At 46.0% G+C, this 25631-nt stretch overlaps 2 protein-coding genes across 2 annotated transcripts; both read right to left on the reverse strand.

The window, feature by feature from the left end:
• Positions 1-220: 220 nt before the first annotated feature.
• Positions 221-25145, reverse strand: LOC118422331. The gene is made up of 20 exons (XM_035829849.1): positions 24801-25145; positions 21778-21925; positions 19257-19442; positions 18941-19065; positions 18421-18489; positions 17885-18035; positions 17160-17338; positions 16436-16565; positions 15776-15914; positions 14870-15079; positions 11291-11759; positions 9500-9644; positions 8344-8529; positions 7441-7565; positions 6984-7052; positions 6510-6666; positions 5310-5488; positions 3839-3968; positions 3274-3412; positions 221-1683 (listed from the first exon to the last, which is right to left on the reverse strand). Exons 1-20 carry the CDS (start codon positions 25128-25130, stop codon positions 1464-1466), a joined length of 3486 nt encoding a protein of 1161 aa, XP_035685742.1. The 5' UTR covers positions 25131-25145; the 3' UTR covers positions 221-1463.
• Positions 13732-16561, reverse strand: LOC118422624 (acetylcholinesterase-like). Its single transcript, XM_035830272.1, has 3 exons — positions 16436-16561; positions 15776-15914; positions 13732-15079 (listed from the first exon to the last, which is right to left on the reverse strand). The coding sequence occupies exons 1-3, from the start codon at positions 16533-16535 to the stop codon at positions 14866-14868; spliced, it is 453 nt and encodes a 150-aa protein (XP_035686165.1). The 5' UTR covers positions 16536-16561; the 3' UTR covers positions 13732-14865.
• Positions 25146-25631: the final 486 nt, after the last annotated feature.

A 25631-nucleotide genomic window follows, 5' to 3' on the forward strand; every position in this document is an offset into this window, starting at 1 on the left:
AGGCTTTTGGCTCAGTCATTTGGGCTGCTCTTGTTTTGATCCTGAGGACCCGGGTTCGATTCCCGAGGCATGTTCAACAATATTACGATCGCTTTGAAAGAATGTAGAAAATTGCACGAATGCATTCCCTTGGGAATTGATTTTTGGCTAAACATCAGGGGCTGTCGTCCTTTGATACAGAGGTATTTGAAGACTATTCTAGCTGTTTATTTTTTCTTTTTTGAGGCATTCTTTGTGCCAGGATTAATGATTTAAGGGAAACGGTCTTTTCACATAGCCGGGAATGACTGCACTTCTTGTATACCATAGACAGTACACACTGTTACAGATTGTTACGATGTTTCGCATGCTTTATGAATGTTATAATGAAGACCAATATGTCCCAGCTTTTCGACGTTATTTCTTATGTAAGCTTGTGCTTTTTACAATATGGAATGAAATGCTTTCAAGTGGTTGTCGTTTGGAGTTATAGAGTTATAGAAATCCTGATTTTGAGTGGTAGAAAAATAAGATGTTTTAATTCGTACGTTACACACAGTGACCGTCCTATCTTTCATATTATCTACATTAACCGTCTATTATCCACCCACACCCCGCATAGCCCTTCAATGTGACATTATAAAAATAGCCCCTGCCTCACAGCCCACGAGCTTCGGGCGTTATTTCTTGATCGACAGAAGGTTAAGGCCGCCCGATTTTAAGATTCGACTAAAAATCTACCCTATCATATTTACCGTAGCCTGTATGCCAGACCCCCGATCTATCTATTGTTTATCAGGGTCTAACTCACGGGGCCTGTTTAGAGTCTCCTTTGGGGCCATGTTGGCCTTCTTGCCGAGGAGTTGAATGGATTTCCGTTTCCAAAATCATATCCAGTTGCTTGAGTAACTGTGTTTTGGCGTAAAGTATTACCTGGATGTCTAAACTTCATCGATGTAGCCAAGGGGTCTGGCATCCAGACTATGGTTAACGGGACTCGATGACCTACAACCATGAACTAGCGTCACACGCTTCTGTCATATGTCATGATGAAAACGTTACAACTAATCGTTCAAGATGTCTGGCAAGAAGTAACATGTTACAATCTTCCGTTTGGGCGCGGTCAAAAAGGTCGTGCGATCGTCGTAAGATTTTGATGCGGTAGGATTTTTCAAGCAGTCTTTGACAGAACCAACCACCGACAAGGATCCAAGACAGCCTTTTGTGTCTTTGCACTCTTTGTGACAGCTGACCTCTGAAGAAAACATGCGTGGCTGTAAAAAAAACCCCTTAAAGTTGGCAATCGCACGACGACCGCACGACCTTTGTGACCGTGCCCTTAATCAAGAAGAGGTCCTAGCTAGCGCCTGTGATATGTCATGAAAACGTTACAACTAATCGTTCAAGATGTCTGGCAAAACAAAAAGTAACATGTTACAAACTTCCGTTGGCCGGACATGAGGAATCTTAATTAAGAAGACGTCTTAACGCGCGCCACCGAAGGGGTTGACGCTCGCCTTCTCCTCTTCGCTGGCGGCGTCGTACAGCAACTTGGGGATGTAGAAGGTCCAAAGGGCAGTCTTCTTCGCCTTGAAGAAGTTGTCGACGTTGGAGTCCTGGACGCCGCGGATCTCCAGGTAGGTCTGGGTGTCTCCCTGGTAACGGGGCCACTTCAAGCCGTCGTTGTCAGTGGGGGTGGGGTCCCTGGGAACGAGTAAAGGTAAGAATGAATGAATGGAAGGATGGATGGATGAATTAATGAATGGATGAATTGGATATGCAACGTTAGATGTGCAAAGGTTAGGTGTGACAGGTTGTAATGAGTGACATGAATGAATGATTGAATGAATGAATGTGGAAACTTGGTAAAGCCAAAGATGTTCTATACGTCCTTAGTAAAAACGACTTTCAACTCTCCTCTACTTCGCTCTTGACGTGAACGCGCTAATAGGTAAAAATCCGGTCTACTGATTTTTTTTACGTCCAGACCGGTCCAACACCGAAAAAAAAGGTTTTGTATCGGTACACCGCACCGCACCGGTACGCTCACCTAATGGCAGAGCCTACCTATATGTTCGAATGAAATCTCATCTGTGTTGGTACCCTGGGACCCCGCCGGGATCGGGCAGCTAGGACAGTTTATTTGGTGGACCAAGACAGTCAGGCCCGCCGATCTCCTTTTAGCACCCGGGGAGTTTAAGCCCGATTAGGTCCGATAACTCCTTGTAACTCCTTTGGGCTTAAACTCTCCCAGAGCACAAATGTGAGATCTGCGGCCTGACTGCCTTGGGTCCCTAAACAAAACTCGCTAGCTACCTGGTCCTGTCTGGCTCCCAGGGTACTGTGTTGGTAGAATCCATAGTAGAAAAAGTTTAAACTTTGTTCCCACACAACAGAAAATTGTGGTTCAACCCTCTCTATTGTTTATTGTTTATTTCTCTGAACCGTGACGGTGGCAGTTTCCGCCCTTCCGCCATGTACGATTTGCTACTGAGTGCTGACGTCATCTGGCGACTTCCGGAACATCAGTGCAGCGAATCATCAATCTGAAGGACGTCGGAGTACTCGACCGAAAATTTATGGCGAGTCTTTCTTCTGTTGTGTTGGAACAAAGTTAAAATTTTTTTTTTAAGTTTTCAACTACCCCATTTGGAACCGTACCCACCCCTGATGACAGGCTACCTATATGTAGTCAATGCTCACCCGGTGCGAGCAAAGGTGGCTATATCCTTATTGGGTTGTTATTGGGTGGGCCGACTACTCTCTCTTCGCAGCCAGGGGCTAAATTGTGAGGAGCTTAAAATGGGCAGGGCTGAATCACAAGGGTCTGGAGCGAGCTGCCATTCGTCGCCACTCAGGTGACCTCAATACGACAGTAATTGTCCCTGGTGCGGCCATCATGGGACTGTAAGGTTTAAACCACCCACACCGGGAAGGACCAATAGGCTACCAATATGTTTCTTGCTCTAAAGAATTTGCTACTCTGTTCGATAGATAAATTCAACTACATCCTGGGAGGCGACAACCCCCACTGTGTCCAAGTAGGCAAATATATTGACGAATGCTTATACCTTAGAACTAATAGTGTAAATGACATGCTAGATCCAATATGTTGACTTATTCATACCTATAGATATCCGTGTATTATGTTAGCCCTTATTGTTATGTTAACTAGGTTGTTAAGCTTTATCTTATACCTCTATTTTGTACTTGTGTAATACTAGTAGCTGTTTGCCATACATTGTATCACGTACAATTGTCGTGCAAGAAAGTGCTTATGTTGTCAATGCTCACCCGGTACGCGCAAAGTTAGCCACGACATCGACCACCGCGTGGTGCACCTCCTCGTCCGTCTTGTCGAACTCGTAGCTGTCGGAAGCCCTCATCAGACTGTGCCCGAACACGTACACCATGTCGTCCGATCCATGAGCCCCTGTAAGAGATAGAGAGCAGACTTATTTACTTAGGATTCACCGCAAAACAAGGCTCATTGAGCCACTCAAGCGTTTTGGGTTATAGTACTGTATTGTGAAGAATGATGTCTGTTAACCCTTGACTTCAATAGTTTCAGATTGTACCCTATGGGAAGCAAGTCCTTAAAAGCTTATTTCATAGCGATGTAGTTCTAGAAAAGTAGCTCTCACGAGGGGTCTAACTATCCATCCATCCATATGTGCCTATCTACTCGCCCATCCAGGTGGGTCTGACTACCCACCCATCCACCTGGGTTTTACTACCCACCCATGTGGGTTTTACTACTCACCTATCCACCTGGGTTTTACTTCTCCCATGGGTTTTACTACTCACCCACCCTCATGGGTCTGGCTACCCACCCTTTCACCCGGGTTTTACTACTCACCCATCCATGAAGGTCTGGGGTCATTCTCGGACACGTGGTGGAACTCGTACATCCAGACGTTGCCCCCACCGGCGGCGTGTGCGGCGGCCTGGAACACCATGCCAGTGTTGATGTGGTAGTCAGCAGAGGCCTGGCAAGAAATGGGGTAAATATCAAGAAATGGCGTTTTGTTGGCTTGTTGGTGCCTATACACCTTTCTCACGCGGCGGCCATGATACATCTACAACTAGTTCAATGAGGCAAACAAAAGACTGTCCATCATTATTAGCAGTTCAACCAATGATAGCCTACCAATTGGGAAAGCGACCAATAAAAGATTTGGCTGAATGTCCGTCAACTATTTGCATTATTATGTTTTTATTTTGCATCTCTTAAGGGACTATGGGGTCAGTCTACGCTACTCTAAATTGCTACATCTTTCGGTGGATAACACTAGTTATAATATTTAATATTTGCTCTTATATTGTGAAAATTTGTGTGGTTTGGGGGAAATCTAAATGGCAGCTGATTTTAGAAATAAGTTTTGTTTGTTTGCCTCATTGACCTCGTCTTCGATCTACCATGGCCGCCGCGTGAGAAAGTTGTATTGCAGTTGTGTGACCTCGTCGTAATCTCCAAAGCAGATCCTTCGGTGCCATAAGATAGCATCAAAGCTGGCAAAGGAGCATAGCCGGTCAAATGCAGCCAGATTGGCACCAGAGCAAACACACTCCTAGCTCTGCTCTGGCAGCCTTTGACACTATCTTAGGCTTCCGTAGGATCTGCTTGGAGATTACCTCCGTCGGTCGCTATTGAACGAAGACTACATGCTAGAAACCTCCTTGCAAAAAAACATAGGAGACATACGTACAGGTGACAATGGACAGTGATAAACATTAAATACAAAAAGAGAATCTATCTAACACTAATGGTTATGTATCCCCCACGAGATGGTAGCATATCTTATCAAGGACGGCGTGATAATCACTAACGGTAAAAGGCTAATATTTGGATCAACTTTAACTTTTTAGTTTTGTACGTAGGGCATGTGTGGAATGTACGGGCACCCTATAACAATAATATTAACAGGAATAATGCGCTAGACCAATCCAATACATGTATCTCATAAAAAGTTCAAAAATCGTCGCCGAGGCCTTGCCGAATTTAAGCGCAGCTGGAAGTGCCCAGCGAACGCCGGCCGAGATGCTAAATATAAAAATCGTCCGAAGCCCACCGAAAATGCCTATTTAGAGCCCGTCGAGCTAAAATCTTGATTTGTATTAAAACATATGATGGTTTTTCACAAACAACACATCACTGTTGCAGTCGTGGGACTGAATTGTGGTTTACAGTTACATGAAAAATATCATACGCACTACTACACAGTACAAAGGGTTAAAAAGAGACATTCTTGCATTCTATTATAAGATTAGATAAGATTAAAACCTAATATAGTAAATGATGATCATCAATTACAAAAAGAGGGCTTTACCCTGATGAGGTCATCCCTGATGGCGGCGGGGTCGTGCAACCTCCTGAAGTCTGTGTACTCGAAGTTGATCATGTCGTTGATGTAGGAACGCGGCCCTTCGGGATAGCGCTCGCAGAACGTCTTCCGGAAGTCCGTGTTCATGTCCGAACTGATTCCGAACTCCACGCCCTTCAGTTCCCCTGTAAGAGGCAAAGATTTGGTTAAAACAATTATCTAATTACCTTTGCTAAGAAGGTTATGTTTTGGATTCTGTTTGTTGGATTCTCTCTCCCTCTCTCTCACACAATCTTTTTCTCTCTTTCCTTCTCTCTCTCCCTCTCTCTATTCCCCCTCTCTCTATCTCTCCCTCACTCCCCCTCTCTCTATCTCTCTCATCCTCTCCCTCCCTGTCCTCCCCCTCCCTCCCTTCTCTCTCCATCCTTCTCCCCCTCTCTCTCCCTCTCTTTCCCTCCCTCTATTTTTTCTCTTTCCATTTCTCTTTTCTGCGGTACTGTAACGAAACTTCCTGTTTTGACCTCTTTAAACATCATACCATATTTATCAGCCATTGATCACAATATTCCTTCATATACAAGACCAGAGTCGTTTTGTTGTTCAGCATAGCAATACTGTACCGTAATATTTTGAAACAAAATGGATGAAAATAAACGGAATATTCTGAATATCTCGGAGTCCTTACACCCCCTCTCCGCTAGGACGGCGCGCTCGCCGCGCTCTCTCTGCGACCTACAATTTGACATATCGCTCAACGAATTGTATAGAAAAGAAACGAATCTTTTTACTATTTCTGTGTTTTGTTGTCTTCTCAGTCACACGTTTACGTTTTGTATGATATACCCAGTGTCAAAGCAAAGTTTACACATATCCTATTTAGGTTGCAGTGAGAGTACAGCGCGATCGCCGTCTAGTGGAAAGGGGGCCTAAGAGATATGTCTGAAAAGAACATGTTTACTATACTTCTTGCTGATACATATTGCTAAAGCTGATACGAGATATATTTTTATGTCAGCCACATCTACTACAAACGGCCATTCACAGCTAGATATGTCACACTAGATGATGATACTCATCAGCCATTGGTCACAATATTCCTTCATATACATGACCAGACTCGTTTCGTTGTTCAGCTTGACATTACTGTACTGCGATATTTTGAAACAAAATACATGAAAATAAACGAAATATTCCAAAAGTCCTTACTGATTGCGGTGGCTCCCCACTTGTCCGTGGTGCCGACCATGATGGGGACCTTGCTGAACTGGTTGTTCTCCAGCATCGCCCTGGGAGCGGCTGCGATCACGCCGCCCGGACCGTCAATGGTGGGGGCGAAGGCTCCAAAAGCCATCATGGCTGGGCCCTGGACAGATGAGATGGTTTCTTCAGTATTCTGTCGAGAGCATTCTTTAGCATTCTTTCTAGCTAGTTACCCCTAGAATCGTGAGCTACCGTAATGTCGTGTTGAGGTCACCTGAGTGGCGCCGAATGGCAGCTCTCTCCTGGCCCTTTCAATTTAGCCCGCCTATTTTAAGCTCCTCGCAATTCAGCCCCTGGCTGCGAAGAGAGAGCAGTCGGATCACCCAATAACCGCAATAACAAGAATCTTTCGGAAGCAAATCATACTCATAGGCTGGCTATAGTAATGATAGTATTGCCTCCCACATGCCTGTGTCTTACCGTAACTTTGGTTCCGACCAGCTCATCTGCAGTCTTCTCCCTCAGGCAGCTCACAATGTCCTTTGTGGACTGTTGGGAACACAAAGAGGAGAACAGTGTTATACAGAGAAGAAAGTGACACCAGTAAAGAACCATGACGAGGGGGGATACAAACTTAGCAACGTTTGGGATTGTGTTCTCGCCGCAAAAGCGCCACCTACATTGGCTATTGGAAGACATCTGATAGGCATCGAAACGTAAGCAAGCGAGACTTTGCTAGCTGTACAAAAGAAAACTCCGATGGCATATGTTTCGCTCCTTTTGATTGGCCAATGCCTGCATATCCCTGCATATCCCTTACTTTCCTGTTTATCGCTCCTTCCGATTGGTCAGAATGAACCGACACCGGTGCAAGCGTTAAGTTCTGTCAAACAAGCAAACACACGAAAAACAATTCATTATACACATCGACGCCCACCTCAGTAGAACATCCGAGCTTCTCGGCCAGCTCGGTGGCGATGTCCACGGCCTTGTAAGGCGGCAGCAGCACGGCTGTGGGGGACATCATGCCACCGCTACTGATGATAGCACCGTGGAACAGACCTTTAGGAACGACAACATTCATTTATCCATATCATTTATAATGTTACAATTTTAAACTTTATATCCGTACACAAAATAAAGCGCTTACCAACAAGCTTTCGATCAGTCCTCTGATTCTTATCAAGTACTAGTACCTCCAAATTTTCTCACGGAGACGAGGTCACTGTCCGTGAACAAGATGGACTGTCAGCCGTCAAAGATTTGGAGCTAATGGCACAACCCACCATACGTGCGATTTGTCCGTATGTTTTTTTTGGAGGGCAATGACACGTATTTCTGAAAACGGGCAGGGAGGGAGTACGTCAACGCACGTCACTTGCACGGTTGCGCAAGGTGCAAACAACTTTTTTGCCTGCACGTTAAGTTCTACGGCGTGTCTGCGTGCTCCAAAATCCGACGGATTCCCTACGAGTTCGTACGGAGGCGGTATTTACCACTTAAGGATCCCAAAAGATTGCCCACGTTTTGGAACATATGCAGCACGTATTTGCCCGTACGGCGGGTTGTGCCCTAATAGCTTAACGTCTAAACAGTCATTGTGTGAACTTCACTCAAACAAACGCACCTTCGCTGTACGGAGAGATGAGATGCAGGGACACCAGGTTGGCGCCCAACCTTCCCTTAACCGAGACGGGGGCCGATACCGACTTCCACGCACCTTTGACCCTTTGCTGACGTCACACTTCTAATCTGGATGTGTGACTAAGGCTTTGGGTCATTCTTTCTCTAATCAAACTATTACCTATACACAGATGAGTCTTCACTCAAACAAACGAACCTTCGCTGTAAGGAGAGATGAGATGCAGGGACACCAGGTTGCCGCCTGCCAGGTTGCCCATGAGGGTCACGTGTTTGGGGTCGCCTCCGAACCGCGCGATGTTGTCCTGGATCCACTTCAGAGCCTCGATCTGGTCCAGCAGGCCGTAGTTTCCGAGAGCCTCGTCATCGTCGGTGCTCAGGAAGCCTGGAGTAGGGCAGAGGTCAGGTATAGACGCATGCGCAAAGGGTACATTTTTCAGTGTTCTAGTCTATTTTACAACTTTAGTATTTTAGAACAGTAGTGAAATCAATAGGACAGTGATTGTCCCAGGTGCCGCCGTAGGACTGTAGGTTTTGAACCACTTATACCGGGAAGGAAACGTACTCCTTTCGATAAGTGTAGTACGAAAGCCTCTTCATTGTAGTTGCTCAGGAAGCCTGTAACAAGGCAAATGTCAGTTATAGACGCATGTGCCTAGGGCACATTTTTAGCGTGTTTGCAATGTCAAATGGCCGATGCAATTACGTTTTTGGATTCAGAGAATTATTACTTGCAGAACTGGAACACTCTCCTCTTGAGTACAGTATGGCTTTAACGTGCTATTCAATGTCCTATCCTCAGAGCCCCTTCATTGTAGCTGCTCAGTAAGCCTGTGACAAAGCAAATGTCAATTATAGACGCCTGCGCCTAGGATTTCGGTGTTTCTCTCTTAGAACTACATAGTGTCCCTTGGTGTTATTGGGTCGGCTCACTACTCTTTCTTCGCAACCAGGAGCTGAATTGCGAGGAGCTTACAAAAGGCGAGGCTAAATCTCAAGGGTCTGGAGCGGCTGCCATTCGGCGCTAACTCAGGTGACCTACACTAGATATGCTAGATAGGACAGGTGTGGCCACGGGACTGTAGGTTTTTAATCACTCATACCGAAAAGGACCTCTACTCTTTTCGATAAGTTATACTAGTAGTTGGTTCTTTAACGCGGGTTTATTGACGTGCTCTCTAGCGGTCCTATTTGAGAGTCATGTCGTCGTCGGTGCACCGCGCCGAACCAACCGAACCCGGGCAGTCGAATCACAAATCCAACGTGCAAACCACGACTTGGCGTGGTCAGTTTGGCAGCGCTTGAATCCCACTGTTACACAAAAATACAAGTAAGTAAAAAAAAGAGCTGCTTACCGAAGACTCCCATTCTGTAGTTGACCGTGACCACCACGACCTCATGCTCGGCCAGGGCGGTGCCGTCGAAGGCCCGGACCGTGCCCCAGTCGTACTGGGCGCCGGGGAACACCACGATCACGGGGTGATGGTGACCCGCCTCGTCCTGCCATGACAAGATCAGTCAGTAAACTCGTCTATAAGTAACAAAACGTAAGTACAAACGTTTTTTTTTTCTTGTTGGACCTGTCCGGAACGCCAGGACCGTGCCCCAGTCGTACTGCGCGCCTTGGTTTGGAAATATGACGTTTATAAATTATAGGCTAACAACGCGAGAGAACACGGTATCTCAGATCGGCAGGTAGTGTCGGGGTTCTGGGACCTTGTTCTTATCGCTCTGCTGTCAATCAAAAACCTGGCAAGCAAACGACCTTTGGTCGGGGCATGCGCGGATTGGTTAATATCCAACGTCAACAATCTGGATTGTTCACAATAATCGAGAAAAACATCAGGAAATCAGTGCAAGGTAAAGTGGAAGTCAGGTTAAGTCCTCAATAAATGAAATTGGCTACTTTCTCTATCAGCTTGGGAAAGTTTGTTGAAAAAAATTTCGATAGTATCAACTGTTTATCAGGCCATGTTAAATCGATTATATGGATGGCATCCATTTTCGGACGTTTCCAAGAAAAAAGTTTTCGGTCATGGTATTAGTTAAACAAAGCCGCTGCAAATACATGTATATGCCGCTAGAATGTCGGGGGGGGGGGGGGGCACTAATGCCGCCGAATGCCAAAGTCAATGCCGTAGTCAAGAAGACGATGTGAAAAACAGAAATGAAGAATCTCTTGTTTGATAAACCTCACTACATTTAGTGAATTGTTCAACCTTCCTGACCATCTGCATTTAAATGAAAGTAACGCTTGTTTTATATGCCAAACCATTTTGCTCGCGCTCCTGCATCAGTTTTGGGTTTCCCGGAGGATGCTATCCATATAATCGCATAAACAATGCCTAAGGTTAAAGTCCATTTCTCTCTTTTTCGATAGTCTTTTTCGACGCCTGTGGCTTTCGTCGCAGCCGCTTAGGCGCACACCTATGTTCTAGCCAGTGTCCATTCTTAACTGCTTCCTAAACTGCTGACATGATACCAGCCCAAACCCCACGTCATTTTAGTTGACCTGATCGCAAATAACACACAACGCGGTCGTCTGATTTTGAAGAACTTCCCCTACATGCATGACGTAAAGCAGACCCAAGGCTTTTGATTAACAAATTTTAATTGCATTTTTTGACCGGACCGAACTTAGCATCGGAACCATTCTGAAATCTACCATTTCCGTCATCATTGGGTCGTCTTTACCTTATTTCGCATCTGTACGGCCACGGAGGCTGATATGACCTTGACATGACCTTGCCAAAGTTTCAGACCGACCCTATTTTCCTTTTTTTCCTTCATTTTTGTCTTGTCAGCTGCCATGCTGATCCGAATTTTCTTGACGCGCAATTTTGACCGTACATAAACTGCACATATTTAGCTATCATGGCGTTTTGGACTAAATAAGTTGTTTACCCCGTAGGAAGGCCTGGTGGAGGTAGCCTCCGTAGCAGGCTCTCTGGGGGCTTTTGTAGGCTCATACTACACTTTTGCTGACCATTTCGTTTCGCTGATTGCCTGAAGTCGCTGATTACTGGCAACCCAGTACGAAAAGACAAAAGTGTATTATGAGCCCCCCCAAAAGGCCCCAGAGAGCCTACTATGGAGGCTATGGTGGAGGCCTATTTTTAAAAAAATCGTAATGACGCCAGGCTTACCTCAGGTGCGAAGATGTTGAGGTACAGGCAGTCCTCGGACATGGCGTGCGTGCCGTTCATGATCTTCTCCAGGCGGTCCTTGTCCTGCGGGCAGTCGGCGGCGTACTGGGTGGCATCGCGCACGTCCTCCCACTTCTTCGGCGGGCGGGCCTCGGTGAACCGCAGCTCCCCCACCGGCGGCTCGGCGTACGGGATCCCGAACCACGCGTGCACGTGCTTCCCTGACTTAGCCTCTATCTCAAACCCGTGCACGTCGCCATACTTCGTCTTCACCTTCAGTTTGTCCTCCTCCTCGCCGAGGCAGGAGGAGACGAGCACGAAGAGACACAGAGCACCGAGAGCCTTCATTTTTGCCAAACCAGCTGAGTGAGGGAGAAAGGCCAAAGTGACGAGATCAGCTGATTGTGCGGATCTCTTTCTGCTCGTTGTTTTTCTCTCGTGGCAACTGTTTGCGACGGGGCCTGCGATTGGTCAAATGTTGTTGTGCCGTAAGGCGCGACTTCGGTTCGTCCAATCGGATCGTTTGTTTGCTTGTCGAGGCAGGATTTTTTTTCCTTATCAGAGGCGGCAAAACACTGTGATTAGATAAATAAAGTGCTTAGTTCAGCTGAGTTGTGTTACCCTGTGGTAGGCAAGATGCCAGGCAATGCCGGGGCACGTCTAAACAATAACATGTTTAATTTATACGTGTCCAGATTCTCAGTTGTCACCCACACCGGAAAAAATACATCACGTCCAAACAAATATGTGGCGTGATTTGGTCTTGTTTTCTTACTTTGCAATGTTTCTTTGCTCCGCCCTGTACTTTTAATATGTTACAATGTTTGAACAACCTTTATACGGGGGAGCGTGGTCCGTGTGTGCCGATGTTTTGTTTGAGACCCGGCCTCACATAAGGGGTACGAAGCATTACATGACCATCTGGATCAAACCACCTGTAGTCAATGACGCCGAAACTTGGACAAGAGCCCAGTCTTCAGCCTGGGGAAGCCACATGAACACAGATAACCACAGATAACCGGACAAGCCACATGGCAAAGTGGGCGCCCGATCTCTTATATCTCTTACGCCGGGTTGGTCTATCTCAGCGCCGGGTTGGTCTATCTCAGCGCCGGGTTGGTCTATCTCAGGGAGTCCTGAGGCAAAATTTTGTGGCGGACTAAAATTTCCTTGGGGGCATGCTGGCCCTGGAGCTATAGCCTGGACTGGAGTCCAGCCTTATTCGCTTAGGTCCTCCCCCGAAACAGGGTAGCGACCTTTGGCTTCGGGAGCGGACCAAAGCGAACAAGGCTGCCCTGTGTAGACCCTGTATACAGTCTAGTAAGTAGTATCCAGGCTAACTTTGCTGCCAACTGTCGCTACCCCACGGACCCGCGTATATGGAGACCTTTGGTCATTTGCAAGGGGAGTAACACCAGAAATAGAATACTTATAATCGATAAAGGGGCAAATTCCTGCTATTCTATAGCCTAGAAGCCAGACTATTTCAAGGGTCTACACAGGTCAACTCATCGGCTCCAAGCCCAATATGCTCACAAGGAAATTTTAGTCCGCCACAAAATTTTACCATGGGATTCCCTGAGATAAAACCAGAGTCTGGCACCGAGGCTAGCTACTCAAAACAGCGCCACTTAATCTCCAAGCAGACCCTACGGTAGCATAAGATAGTATCAAAAGCTGGCAGAGGGTTGTTACGCTACCGGGAGTGCTACGCTTCAGTGCCCGTTTGACTCCCTTTGGCCGGCTATAATCCTTGGCCAGCTTTGATACAATCTCTACGTCACCGTAGGGTCCGCTTGGTAAGCGCCACTGACAAATACAGATAACGTGTGATAACCTGGCAAGCAGACAGCCCATGAGGGGAGCTTGCTGGAACTTGTCGGTACTGTACGTTATGCTTTGGACCTTGTGCTGAAGAGCTAACCAGTGCAGGGCCTGGGAACAGTGTACGATCATGATCTATGATAACGTTTGACCATGGGTGGCATTGGCGTCCCTGACCGATAACTCTGCCCCTTGAGACAAAGTCTGGATGCCAGACTGTTTCCATGGCCTGCACAGGCCAGCTCATCTGCTCTAGGGCCAACATGTCCCCGAAGGGAATTTTAACAGTAGCACCCCAGGTCTAACTCAAGGGGGCCTATTAGGTAAATTTTCAATGAAATCGTGTTGGTTAGCAAGCGAAAATGTTGAGCCAGCGGCTATTAGGAGAATATGGCACCCAGTCCAGGTCCAACGGTACATGTAGCTGGTCCAAGTAGGGTCGAGGATCTGTCTGTGGTTAGCCTGTAGCCAAACCTACCATAGACTACTATAGCTTCCGAGTTTCTTCGTCCTCTTAGTTTGGAAACCCGGTTAGTGTGTTATACATGTTTTGCGCCTTAAATATCTACTTAAACAGAAAGTTTACATGGAAGTCACTGTCAAAGAATAGTATTGAACTCGTGGTGATGAAAACTTTATTTGCAACTTTTGCTACCATTTGTACAATGTAGAGGTAAAGATACAAGGCCATCAAGACGCAACAATTTGATCTTTCCTAGCCTTGGTACACACTTTCCAAAGGACTGTCTGTCGTGGAAATATGACATGATCTTATCAATCATACCGGTATGGACAATCTGGTCTGGATAACTCTGTCTCAGAACTAGTAGGGGCCAGTTACATCCCCAGACAGGAGAGTTTGTGTTACACAGACTACAATTTTTCTCCCTTTGAGAATAAAATGAACCCCTCTTCACTCAAGTTTGATATCACAGGTATGAATCTCACTATTTTGTAATGCAAGGCACAAGTCAAATCTAGTCATTCTACGTTTCACATTTCTAGCTGTCTATGGTATTTGTACGTTACACACAATGTAAAGGTAACCGTCCTATTATTCATATTATCTACCTTAATGTTTAGTATATTACCCCCACACCCTGCATAGCCTTGGAATGTAACATTATATAAAAATGCCCCTGTCACACAGTCCACGAGCCAATCGTTTTAATTGGTCGCCAGTAGGTCGTCCGATTTGAGATTGACAAAGGGTCGCGAGTATTTTTCGTGAAAAATATCTAACAATATTTACCGAAGCCTGGATGCCAGACCCCCGATCTCAAAGATATCTAGCGTTCATCCGGGTCTAACTAAGAGAGTCCTGTGTAAAATTTCCTGGGGTTGGGTGCAGGTTGATGTTGGCCCCATGTTGAGTTGTGTGGGCCCAGGAATAAGTCTGGCATTCAAGCTATATTCAACGACATTGGATGACCTAAGACCATCGGCCGATCTCTAAATATCTAATATCGAAAATGTCATCTAGAGCTCGAAGACTCTCCGGCCGATCGCTTTTCGTGCCTACTTGCCAAGCAGAGATTCGGTTCTGGCTGTTTTTTGACGCGTTCAGGCGTTTTTTGTCGGGCTTTCTGTGTTTTGTTCATGTTTTCTTCATGTCCGTCTGCAGAATAAAACAGGACCAAATGGAAAGACCGACAAAAACGCCTAAACACGTCAAAACAAAGCCAGAGTCGAACCTCTGCTTGAAGAGTAGTCGCGTCGTGTGACAGGGGCTTTAAGTTTAAGTATCATCCCTACACGGACCCCCCGAACGGGTTGACGTCATATTCCGAGACGTTGAAGACGCGGCGGACGATCTTAGGCACGTAAGACGTCCACAGGGCCGTGACCTTGGTCTTGAAGTAGTCCTTCATCCGGGTCTTTTCCGGCCTTCTGACCCGGAGGTAGACCTGCTCGTCTGTCTGGAACGCCTTCCACTCCGCCAGCTTTCCGTGTGGGGAGGGGTTCCTGGAAAGACAGACAGAAATGTAGCCTTTGTAAATATGGTGACATTAATGGACACTACGACATCTTATGCTACTGTAGGATCTGCTTACAGATTACAAACAGAAGCTAGAATAGGATGGATGCATCGATGCCAGGCTATTCGACCGGTCATGATAACATATACCTGTCTCCAGACAATAATTTCATCAGGTTGGTAGAACCTATTTCCTCAGAGCTTCTAATAGGGGTGCTCGCTTCTCGCCACAATATGTAGTCGATGTAGGTGGCAATTTGCGCCTAGAACACAATTTCAAACGTGACTAAGTTTGTATCCCCCCTCGTCTCGGTCCATCACTAAGGTTGTCTTTCATATCCAAACAGCCTCCTTGCAACCAATAGCGGTGAGAAGCAGCGCGAGTAAAAAGCTCTGAGGAAGATTTCTGATAGCCATCGAAAGTAACCAGATGAGACTTAACTGGTTGTCTAATGCTTAGGTCTCATTTCCAAACCGGTGCCCAGCTAGGAACGAGAAATAAGATATAAAAGAGAGCAAAACGCATAAGAAGTAAAAATAATCAGTACTTAATGAGCACGCTCTTTGCATTTTTCTTGATACAAAGTTTTATTTTTCGTTTCATGTTACAGCCCGGCCGGGCCCGGGTTGCAAATGTAATCTAAGCATTTAAGAAAACTCCAGGAAACTATACACGTTCTTACCCAAACCGCACGAAGTTGGTGACGAAGGTCCGCATCATGTCGCTGACCTCCCTGTCTGTCTCCGTCAGCAGGAATCTGTCGTTTAACATCAGGGTTCCCGGGCCGAAAATAAACACCTGGTCATCAGCCTGCATTGTTCCTAAGGAGGTAAACGTCAGAATTATGACTTGGTCATATTTAGCCTGGTATATAGCCGTATTATAATCTCCAAGTAGATTCCTCCGGTGGCTCCTTCCCCAGCTTATGTTACTGTTTTATGCCACCGGAGGAATCTGCTTGGAGATTAGCCGTATTATAGCTCCAGAGTCTTCTCTATTATCTCTGCAAATAGTGGAGCTATAGTACGGCTGGCTACTAGGCTAGGCCACATTTGTGCCTGTGCCCGTAGGGGATGTAGCCCCGGCAGGGCCCCGAAGCCACAAATTTGTCCCGGTGGACAGCTGGATACCTGGCCCTGGGTTAGTTTTAACTCCGGTTTAAAATCAACCTGGGGCCCGGTCCTTGTCAAAAAATTAAAAACTGCAAAAAATTGCAATTTCAACCACCGCCCATCGACTTGACATACCTGGATACACTGTTTTTAAACACAACAGATATAGGCTACAACGCGGATAAAATCTAACTGTCGTTATTTGTTGATGATGTTTATTTTTGACTCACCCATCCATTTCGGCCGTGGGTTGTTCTCGGAGCGATAGTCGAAGACGTAGACCCAGGTGGGTGCGCCGGTGCTGGAGTGGACACTGGCCTGGTGCAGCATGGGTGAGTGGTAACCGTAGTCAGTCTTGAACTGGGGGGGGGGGCGAAACAATAGGGCATTTTGAGACAAGGTAAAAGAACATGTGAAAGGTGGCTTTCAGGTATCCATTTGAAAACTTGCCAATGACCTTCCTGTTTTATGCTATTTTAATTTTACAGACACGTTTGTGACAGACAAGATCACACAAAGTAACTGCAGGGTGTTTAGCACAGAATCCTGTCAAGCTACCGATCTTGTGCCTTGTGTATCTGACTTCGGTTGGGGAGGGTAAAGGGTGGTCGAATGAGAGGAATGGGCCCCGCCTTTTTACCGCACCTGAGACACAGTTGAAAACAACTCACTACCCTTATGGCCTCAAAATGGCTATGAGACTACCCTCCTTTGCCATTTGTATGTGTCATTGTTGAGATAAGCTATTGACTTGAGTGCAGTGCAACATTGCCCTTTCCCCTTCTTATTTTTGACTGTCATATGACATTTCATGTTTTTAATCGGCAAAGTGCTTCTTGTCTAATGCTCAGTTAATGAATGTGAATAAAATTGAAAAAAAAACTGAAACAAAATTGCCCTTGTCTGTCTTAAAAGAAAAAAAATTCAATAAATCAATTGCCAACATCCAGTCACCTCTATGTAGTTGTCTCTCAGCGCTGCCGGATCGTGAATGTTGTCAAAGTCTGTGTACTGGAGACCGATGACGTCCTTGATGTATGTCCGGGCCTGGGGGGGGTACCGCTCCACCCAGCGGGACCGCATCTCCTCCACCATGTCCGAGCTCACACCGAAGTCGATCCCCTTCACATCGGCTGCATGGGAGAAACAGGGTGGGCGTAGGACATGTGTTACCAGTGATATAAAAATTGGCACATTAGAAGAAGGGGGGGTCATATGTTCCCATGCCAGTCTCACCAAGACCCGACTCAGAGTGGGTGTCCATCTTTCCTAAGCCAACACTGGTGACTCAGCACATACTACTCAATACTATTTCCACTTGTCCTTCCATTGCCAGATACGCTGGACTTTTTTTACTGGTTGGTCTCATTATCAGAGACATCTTCCTTCTAAAGTAGTGTTGTTTTGCCCTTCCTTCCCTTTCCAAAGATGCTGGAGATATCTTTACCAGATGTCTTCACCATCAGAGGCATCTTATTACTTTTTTGCCCTTCCTTGCTTTACCAAATATGCTGAGCATCTCTTTACTGACTGCCACCGTATTTCTAGTGTACGGTTGGTTTGCTCTCCAGGTGTCTTACCATCAATGTAGCAAATCACTTTGCTCATTGTCCTTAGCAAAAATATTACTATCTGTCAGTGAGTACCGTCATTGTGTCTGTAATCTTTGCTTGCCTTACCGAAGATATAGGACATCTCTTTACTGGCCGTGCCCATCATGAGAGGCACCTTGCTGAAGGCTCCCTCCGCCAGCAGCTTCCTGGGGCTGTCCGGAACCACGCCTCCAGGGCCGTCAATCACAGGCGCCCAGACGGAGATCATCGGAGGGCCCTGATTGGATACAAACATCTGACGTCATTAAAATAGCTAGAGGGACATGAGCGTGCATGTACACTGAACATCACCCAAACAGTGTCAATACAGATTTATCGCAATAAACAATCTCTCTCTATCTATCTCTGTCTATGTCTCTCTCTTTCTCAATGTCTCTGTCACTCTGTCTCTCTCTCTCTCTCTCTTTGTCTGTCTGTCTCTCTCGCTCTCTCTCTCTCTCTCTCTGTCTGTCTGTCTGTCTGTCTGTCACTCTCTCCCTCTCTTAATTTTGCCGTTAACATCTTCCGCTCGATTTTCCCACATATCTCGTGATGCTGCCACTGCACGAAAGCCTCCCGTCTTTCAGTCGACTTTGAAGACCGTTTTTGTTTTGCCGACTCACCTCTACGCTGGTCTCCACCAGCTCTTCTGCCGTCTTCTGACGCAGGCAGCTCACAAGGTCTTCTGTTGACTGGAAAACATGTTCAAACAGACGATATCAGTCAGCAAACTCTATCCCAACCTGATCCCTGGATCAGCTACCCTGGATCAGCTAATAGATATACGTTCATATCAGCTACTTCTGAATCTGCTAAAGCACCGTAGGACATAAGGAACGCGTTTACTCATATTGAAACATTCTACTCTAGATGGTCATGATAAACACCATCAACGGTAGGTCACGGCGTCTGTTTGTCATCGGGTACTGGGTTGATTGTTACTTTGAGTTTTAAAAAGTCAACGGGGACCCAACCGTGCCCCAAAATAGCCCAGTAGTCGAAAGCGCCCCACGGGGCCACATAGGGATAACGCTCGAAAGTGAAAAACTTTTTCCAAACGGTACCATACCGTACATAAGATTGTACCCATGTTTTATCGACCAATATTGCAATATGAACATCTAGTTGCTTTTAGAACCCCACCTCTGTCGGGCATCCCAGTTTCTCCGCCAAGTCAGCAGCGTGGTCAGAGGGTCTGTATGGGGGCAGGAGGACCGTCCAGGGGTTTACCACAGATCCACTGCTCAGGATGATTCCGTGGAACAAACCTAAAGTTAAAACAAAGGAAATTTTCAGGTAGGCTACGATACGTGTACAATAAGACTCAAATTGTTACCCTTGATTAAATCCAGGAATAACTGCAATATCTGCCATGCAGTTTATCTTTTTGTTGATCATTCATTTTTCCTTCCCAACTCATAAGGACCCCCGACTCGCGAAGTTCGATGACGTCACTGACCTGCACTGTATACTGACGTCAGGTGCAAGGCAGCGCTGGAGGCGCCGGCGGCACATCCCATAATAGTCACCCTGTTGGGGTCCCCGCCGAACCGCTCAATGTTCTTCTGAACCCACTTCAGAGCCTCGATCTGGTCCAGTAGCCCGTAGTTCCCCAAGGCGTTCTCGTCCTCCGTGCTTAGCCAGCCTGGGGAGAACACAGAAGGTTACACCTTTACCAGCCTACGTGAGAGACATGTTCACCTACTGTAGGGACAGGCAGCTAGAACAACACGACAAAGCTAGTCAAACTTGCTCTATGTACGTAGTCAAAGAGAGCTCGAGTATTTAGAAATCTCCGATTCAGGTGCCATGCAATGGAACCAAGCATAAGAGGATCAAACTCAGCAGTAACTTTGAAGAACACATTACGACATACAAACGAGTAACTATGGACTAAATACCTGATGTGATTATGTGATAGTGAATTATTATATACTGTAGATAACTGTGTGTAAGGAAAGACGTCTTGGCGCCTCCAAACCTTGAACCCACGAAAACCGGCCTTGGCCGAAGGGAAGCGCAAGGCTAAATAAAAGTTGACAAAAATATTGGACTGCGGTGTATTTGGCTCAGAACCCAGCCAGTGATCCGATCCTGTCTCCTTGGGAAGGGCACTTAACATGACTTTGCTCATTTGCCAGTGTCCCATTTTCACACCAAGTATAAAATTGGGTATATGACTTCGATTAGGGAACTAAAAGGCGGTGGAAGGAGAGGGATGCTCTCCCTCTCCAATACCGTATCCTAGACATAGTGGATAAAAAGCCACTGTCCTTACAGCCTCAAAAAGGCTATGGATCTACCTTTACTTCTTTTCAGTCCTACAGAAGACGTAAAGAGAATAGTCGTGGGCATTATCTGTGTATATTTCTATTTTTCCTGAACAGCCCCGCCGGGCCCCAGTTTGGAAATGTGACCTTAGCCTTTAAAGACGGAAAATTCTGGCGCCGTGCTTCTACTTGGTGAGGAGAGGCGACAATCTGAGCGCAGGTAGCGACTCTCATGTGCTAGCGTGGTACCATGATAAGCCAGGCTGGATTCAAACAATGGTGTTTAACTCGCTCACGTATCAAACTTTGCCGAGTAAATATGATGTCCCGACCCTACAGATACGGGTTCGCCCCGCTCCCACATCAAACGGGCTCCCGACGCCGAGTTTTAAGGAGGACCCATTGTTCCGTACGGGCGGTCGTCTGGAGGGCGCAAAGGTCGTCTTGTGCGAGGAGAAGTGTGTTATGTGTTTAATTTTACCACGGTCTATAAATTGTTTCTTTGTTCTGTTTATGAGCATGTTTACCATTTGTTTTGTATTTTAACATCCATTTGATATATACAATTACAAATGTCATAATTATTTTTGATCGGGAATCCAGGAAGAATCACTAAATGGAGATCCCAATAAATCAAACCAAGCAATGCTTTGACTTGCGACCAGGACATCGAAACCCGGCTTTGGGATTTTTTGTTCTCTTTAAACATCCACTCAAAAAGTCCATTGTAATTGAAATAATATGAATATAACGTACGTTATAAAATATGTGCTGTTGATATAAGTGTATCGCATCTGTGTCCTGTACTCTTTGTTGTTGATCAATAGAAATGCCGTGATAGCGAGTTTTCCGTGATAGCGACTTTCTGGAGGGGGCAGAAACTCGCTATCACGGAACATACCTCAACATACTCCCTTCCTCAATATACTCCCTTTCCCGGCACAATAGAACATAGCCAACGTTGAAAATCGCGGACCAACGCCCCCCCCCCCCAAAAAAAAACAGCCCTGTTCCGAAGACTGCAACTGTGCAAGGGAGTCTAAGAAAACCGGCCTATGGACCTGGTCTGACTGTGGCGTCACTGGTCGAGGTCAGAAGACCATGTCATTGGAGTACAGGGCCATTTGTTAGGGTACCGACTAGGCACGTGTGCCGGAATTGACTAACACTCAAGTGTATAATAAAAGTCGGCTCAACTTTTTATTTTTATTTTAGAGCATAGGTAGCCGCATAAATAATGAAGTTGCGGTGTATTCAAGTTTCTGTTATCATTGAAGACCACAGGTCACATCATTTGTTCAGGTACAAGTACAGATCAGGACCAACTTCCACTCTTTTTCAGTAACCAACCGATATAACTTACACAGTGGATAAAGGCAAACTAGCGTTACACACCTACACGTATTTCTGTATCGTTACGTTTATGTTAGGTAAACATTCGTAGTACAAGGCCATCGGTAGAGGTACACACTACAAGAAGAACAAAAGAGTATCAACTGAAAGTTTGGCTAACGTCACATTTCCAACCCGGGGCACGGCCGGGCTGTTTGTTGAAACGAAAAATAAATTTGTATACTTGAAAATATACACAAGTAATGCCCATGACTATTCTCTCTACGTCTTGTATAGTTTGTTGTCTTTTATGTCATACTTTTCGTTCCGAAAGCTGCCCGGCCGGGCCCCGGTTTGGAAATGTAATGTAGGCCTTACCCAGGGCTCCCAGTCTGTAGTTGATGGTGACGACGACCGTGTCCCTCTCTGCCAGCACGGAACCGTCGTACTCCCGACCGGACCCTCTCCGGTAGGACCCGCCGTGGATAACCACTAGTACCGGATGGGCACCGCTACCGGATGGCTTCTGTACAAACAAAAGGAAAACAACAAAATATTAATTCCGGACAAAAATTCCGGACAAACAATCCGGTACGAGCCACCGTGGATTACCACCAGTGCCGGATAGGCACCGCTACCGGATGGCTTCTGTAAAAACAGAACAAGGAAACATTAATCCGGACTGTCACAGATTCCAGAAAGCATTCCGGACAATCTTTCCGGCACGACACATTAGTCCGGATATCCGGACTGTCCAATTCCGGACAAACAATCCGGTATGATCCGCCGTGGATCATCGCTAATATCACATGGGGACCCCTTCTGACCAGCTTCTGTAAAAACAGACCAACGAAACATTAATCCGGACATCTGGACTGTCCAATTCAGGACAAAAATTCCGGATTAACAATCCGGTACGATCCGCCATGGATCATCGCCAATACCACATGGGGGTCGCTACCGGCTAGCTTCTGTACGACAAAACAACAAAACATTAATCCGGACATCCGGGCAATATTCCATCCATCAGTTTATTCACAACCAAACTTTTCTCACTTGTCGGATATACGTCACTAGAAAGTCATAAAAAATTAAAGATCCCCCAACGTCTGCTTGGAGAGTATTATGTTTTCAAACCTTCCACGGTGCTTTGGGTGACCCTAGATGACCCCACCTTCATTGATCACAAGGTCAAGGACGAGGAACAATGTGCAAAAATAAAAGATACAGAAGCATCTCAAGATTACTCAGGACTCCCAGTCTGTTATTGGGAGTAATCAAGACGTGAATATGTAGCCCCATATCCGTTTTGTTGTCTTGTAGTCTCCAAGCAGACGCGAGTCAATTGGATGGAAAAAAGACGAATTTGGCCAAACGGGGACAAATAAGTAGCCATGGGATTTCAGTCAGTACTTTGCAGTCTATCCAGCTACATGTACATGTATTCGTCGACCGGCCAGTTCACTCCTAGGCCAATTAAGCACTGCTAGGCTTTTATCCCTAACTTATAGAGGTATAGAGGAGAGAGTGGGACCGCGTGGCACGATCGGGAGCGCGTTGGTCTCAGGCCCGAGAGGTCCCGGGTTCAAATCCGCTTGCCGTGTCACCGATCTTGTGCCCTTGGGAAAGGCACTTTACACGACTTTCCTCACCTAACTCAGGTGTAAATGAGTACATAGCTGCGGCTAGTGGCAGTGACTGGCCTTTGTGGTGGTGACAGGCCATAGGGGCATGTTCGGGCATGACGCACCCGCCATGACACACGAGTCAGGGGTAGGAGGAACCCCTTGCATCCTTGGTTGGAAGTCCTCCTATAGGAGATGGAAACTCCAAATGATAAACCTGCATCTGCTGGGGCCGTCTTACGTGGCAAACAGTTCTGTCCCTGTAGGACTTAGTGCGCCAGTAGACGAGAGGGTGGAGAAGGGAGTGCACACCCCTCCTTCACCTTAAAAAGTCACGTGCAGGCCAGGCAGACTGGTCGTCTAAGCAACCTTGTCTGCCTACCATTGATCTTCGGATACGAAGAAACAGCCATCATCATCATAGAGGTATAACTAAATTTATTACTATTCGACCAGGGGCAGTGTGTTGTTATCCGCTCATGTTTGGCACGTTATTGGAAGGCGGTGCCCATCCCTCTCCCTCCGCCACCGTTTACCTATATAGATGCAGATACGGATACGTGTTAAGTGCCTTTCGAGAAGGTCGTGGGTATGTCAGGGGATTCGATCCTAGGACCTCAGGGGTCTTGGCCAAACACCCTAACCGTTACGCCAACAACCTTACATCTTTCAAGGAACGCGTGTTGTCAAATCTTCAATCTTTACCAGTCACTCTAGATATGGACACTGAAAAACAACCCTGTTTGCCTCCCGTTTCTTGGAAGACTGCGGGAAGAAACCAAGGTCGTTTAAGGTATATTAATAGGTCACCTGTCCTACTGGACAGATATATACTGGTCAGCAGGTTTGTTTGGTACACTGACTATCCTCAGGGGGGTTCTGGGAAACGTCGCCGTCCCTCAAGGCCGTCATAACACAAAAACGTGTTGTTGTTGTTGTTGTTATGATTTCTCAGTAGACGTGCAGACTGTAAATACAGTCTGCAGATTTCAGATTGAGAATGAATGAATGAATGAACGAACCGACTACTGAATGAACGAATGCTCGCACGCACGAGTAAATGAAGGAACGAACGAATGAAGGAATAAATGAATTAATCAGTTAATTAATTGATTAATGAACCGACGAAAGATGAATTGATAAATGAACTAACGAATCGACTACTGAATAAACGTTTGGTACGTACGAAGGAATGAACGGACGGATGATTGACTGAACGGGTGAATGAATGAACGGACGAAATATGAACGAATGAATGAATGAACGGAATAATGAATGAACGAACCGACTACTGAATGTACAAATGCACGTACGTATGAGTGAATGAATGAACTGGTGAATGAATGAATGAATAACATCTTACTATTTTTCCTTTCGGTTATCAATACTTACTAGTACGTATTTTAAATGTTAAAACTCGACATTTCCATACTCTATAACCAAGACTAGTGGATGGTTAAGTCCAGGGGCTTTTATCCAGTGTCATATAATATCTAGTAAAATACGAGACCGAGATTAGTCAGTGCACAGGTACTAAGAAACACCTGAGTCAAAACATGTTTACCTTTTGTAAGCTATATATAACCAAAATCAACACTGGACAACGGACGTTGGAAATTCTGGAGGAGGATGACTCAAAGGTTAAACAATGAGGCAGAACACCACACGATGTTGACAAATAAGTATTAGTAATTAGTATACACCAGTTGTTGGACAGTCAATTGTTTTTATCGATCAAAGATCGTGTGAGTATATCGTACAATGTACAGTACTTACTTTTGGCGTGTAAACGTTCAGGTAGAGACAATCCTCTGATATCTGATGAGTTCTGTTGAAGATGGCCATGAGGAACCACGCTTTCTGCGGGCAGTCGGCCCCGAACTTCGTGGCATCGCGAACTCCCGTCCAACTCCTCGGGGGCAGAGGCTCCTTGAACCGAAGGTCTCCCAGAGGCGGCCTGGCGTAGGGGATCCCGAAGAAGGCGCGAATGTTCTTCAGCTGAAAGCCTCGCACGTCGCCATAGGACGTACTCACGACAATCCCGCCTTCCTCACAGAAACAACACGAAACCAGAAACAACAGCAAAACTACTGGAATGACTTTCATCTTTGTAAATCGAGAGAATAGCGCCTGTGATTTTTAAATGTCCGGCGTGAATTTCGCAGTGAAAAGCTGTGCTGTTGTGTCAGAGCGCGCCGCGGTCGGCAGGGAGGGAGACATTTGATAAACACCTGATGAACGTTGCCCGTAATTAGTAACTTATGGTCCGTCCATTGTGTTCAGGACTTTCCGGTCAGCCATTGTGATGAAAGGCACAATGGAGGAATGACATGCTATTATTGCCTATTAAACTTTATCTTAGATTTCATAAACAAAAAAGTTCACACAAAAAAACAATGTTTGTGCCTTTATTGAATGCATCATGTCAGGTGAAAAGTTATTCGTTCGATGTGTGTACCAATGTTTGGACATGCTCCTTGTAAAATCTGCCGATGTGGTCGGGTCAGGGACTATCCCCTGATCTCCCCTTACTCCTCATATCTTGTCAATGACAATATTTTGAACAATGTCTGGATTCGTGATAAAAATATTGCCTTCTGTATCTAT

The sequence above is a fragment of the Branchiostoma floridae genome, chromosome 9 (assembly GCF_000003815.2).
Source record: "Branchiostoma floridae strain S238N-H82 chromosome 9, Bfl_VNyyK, whole genome shotgun sequence".
Taxonomy (NCBI): Eukaryota; Metazoa; Chordata; class Leptocardii; order Amphioxiformes; family Branchiostomatidae; genus Branchiostoma; species Branchiostoma floridae.

Coding starts and splice junctions, on each gene's coding strand:
- LOC118422624 (XM_035830272.1), bottom strand. CDS start 16,535: ATGCTGCACCAGGCCAGTGTCCACTCCAGCACCGGCGCACCCACCTGG. Junction 15,915..16,435: donor CCCACGGCCGAAATGGATGG/GTGAGTCAAAAA, acceptor TTACCTCCTTAG/GAACAATGCAGGCTGATGAC. Junction 15,080..15,775: donor ACCAACTTCGTGCGGTTTGG/GTAAGAACGTGT, acceptor CTGTCTTTCCAG/GAACCCCTCCCCACACGGAA.
- LOC118422331 (XM_035829849.1), bottom strand. CDS start 25,130: ATGAAAGTCATTCCAGTAGTTTTGCTGTTGTTTCTGGTTTCGTGTTGT. Junction 18,490..18,940: donor AACTGGGATGCCCGACAGAG/GTGGGGTTCTAA, acceptor CATGTTTTCCAG/TCAACAGAAGACCTTGTGAG. Junction 7,566..8,343: donor CATCTCTCCTTACAGCGAAG/GTTCGTTTGTTT, acceptor TCGTTCCTAAAG/GTCTGTTCCACGGTGCTATC.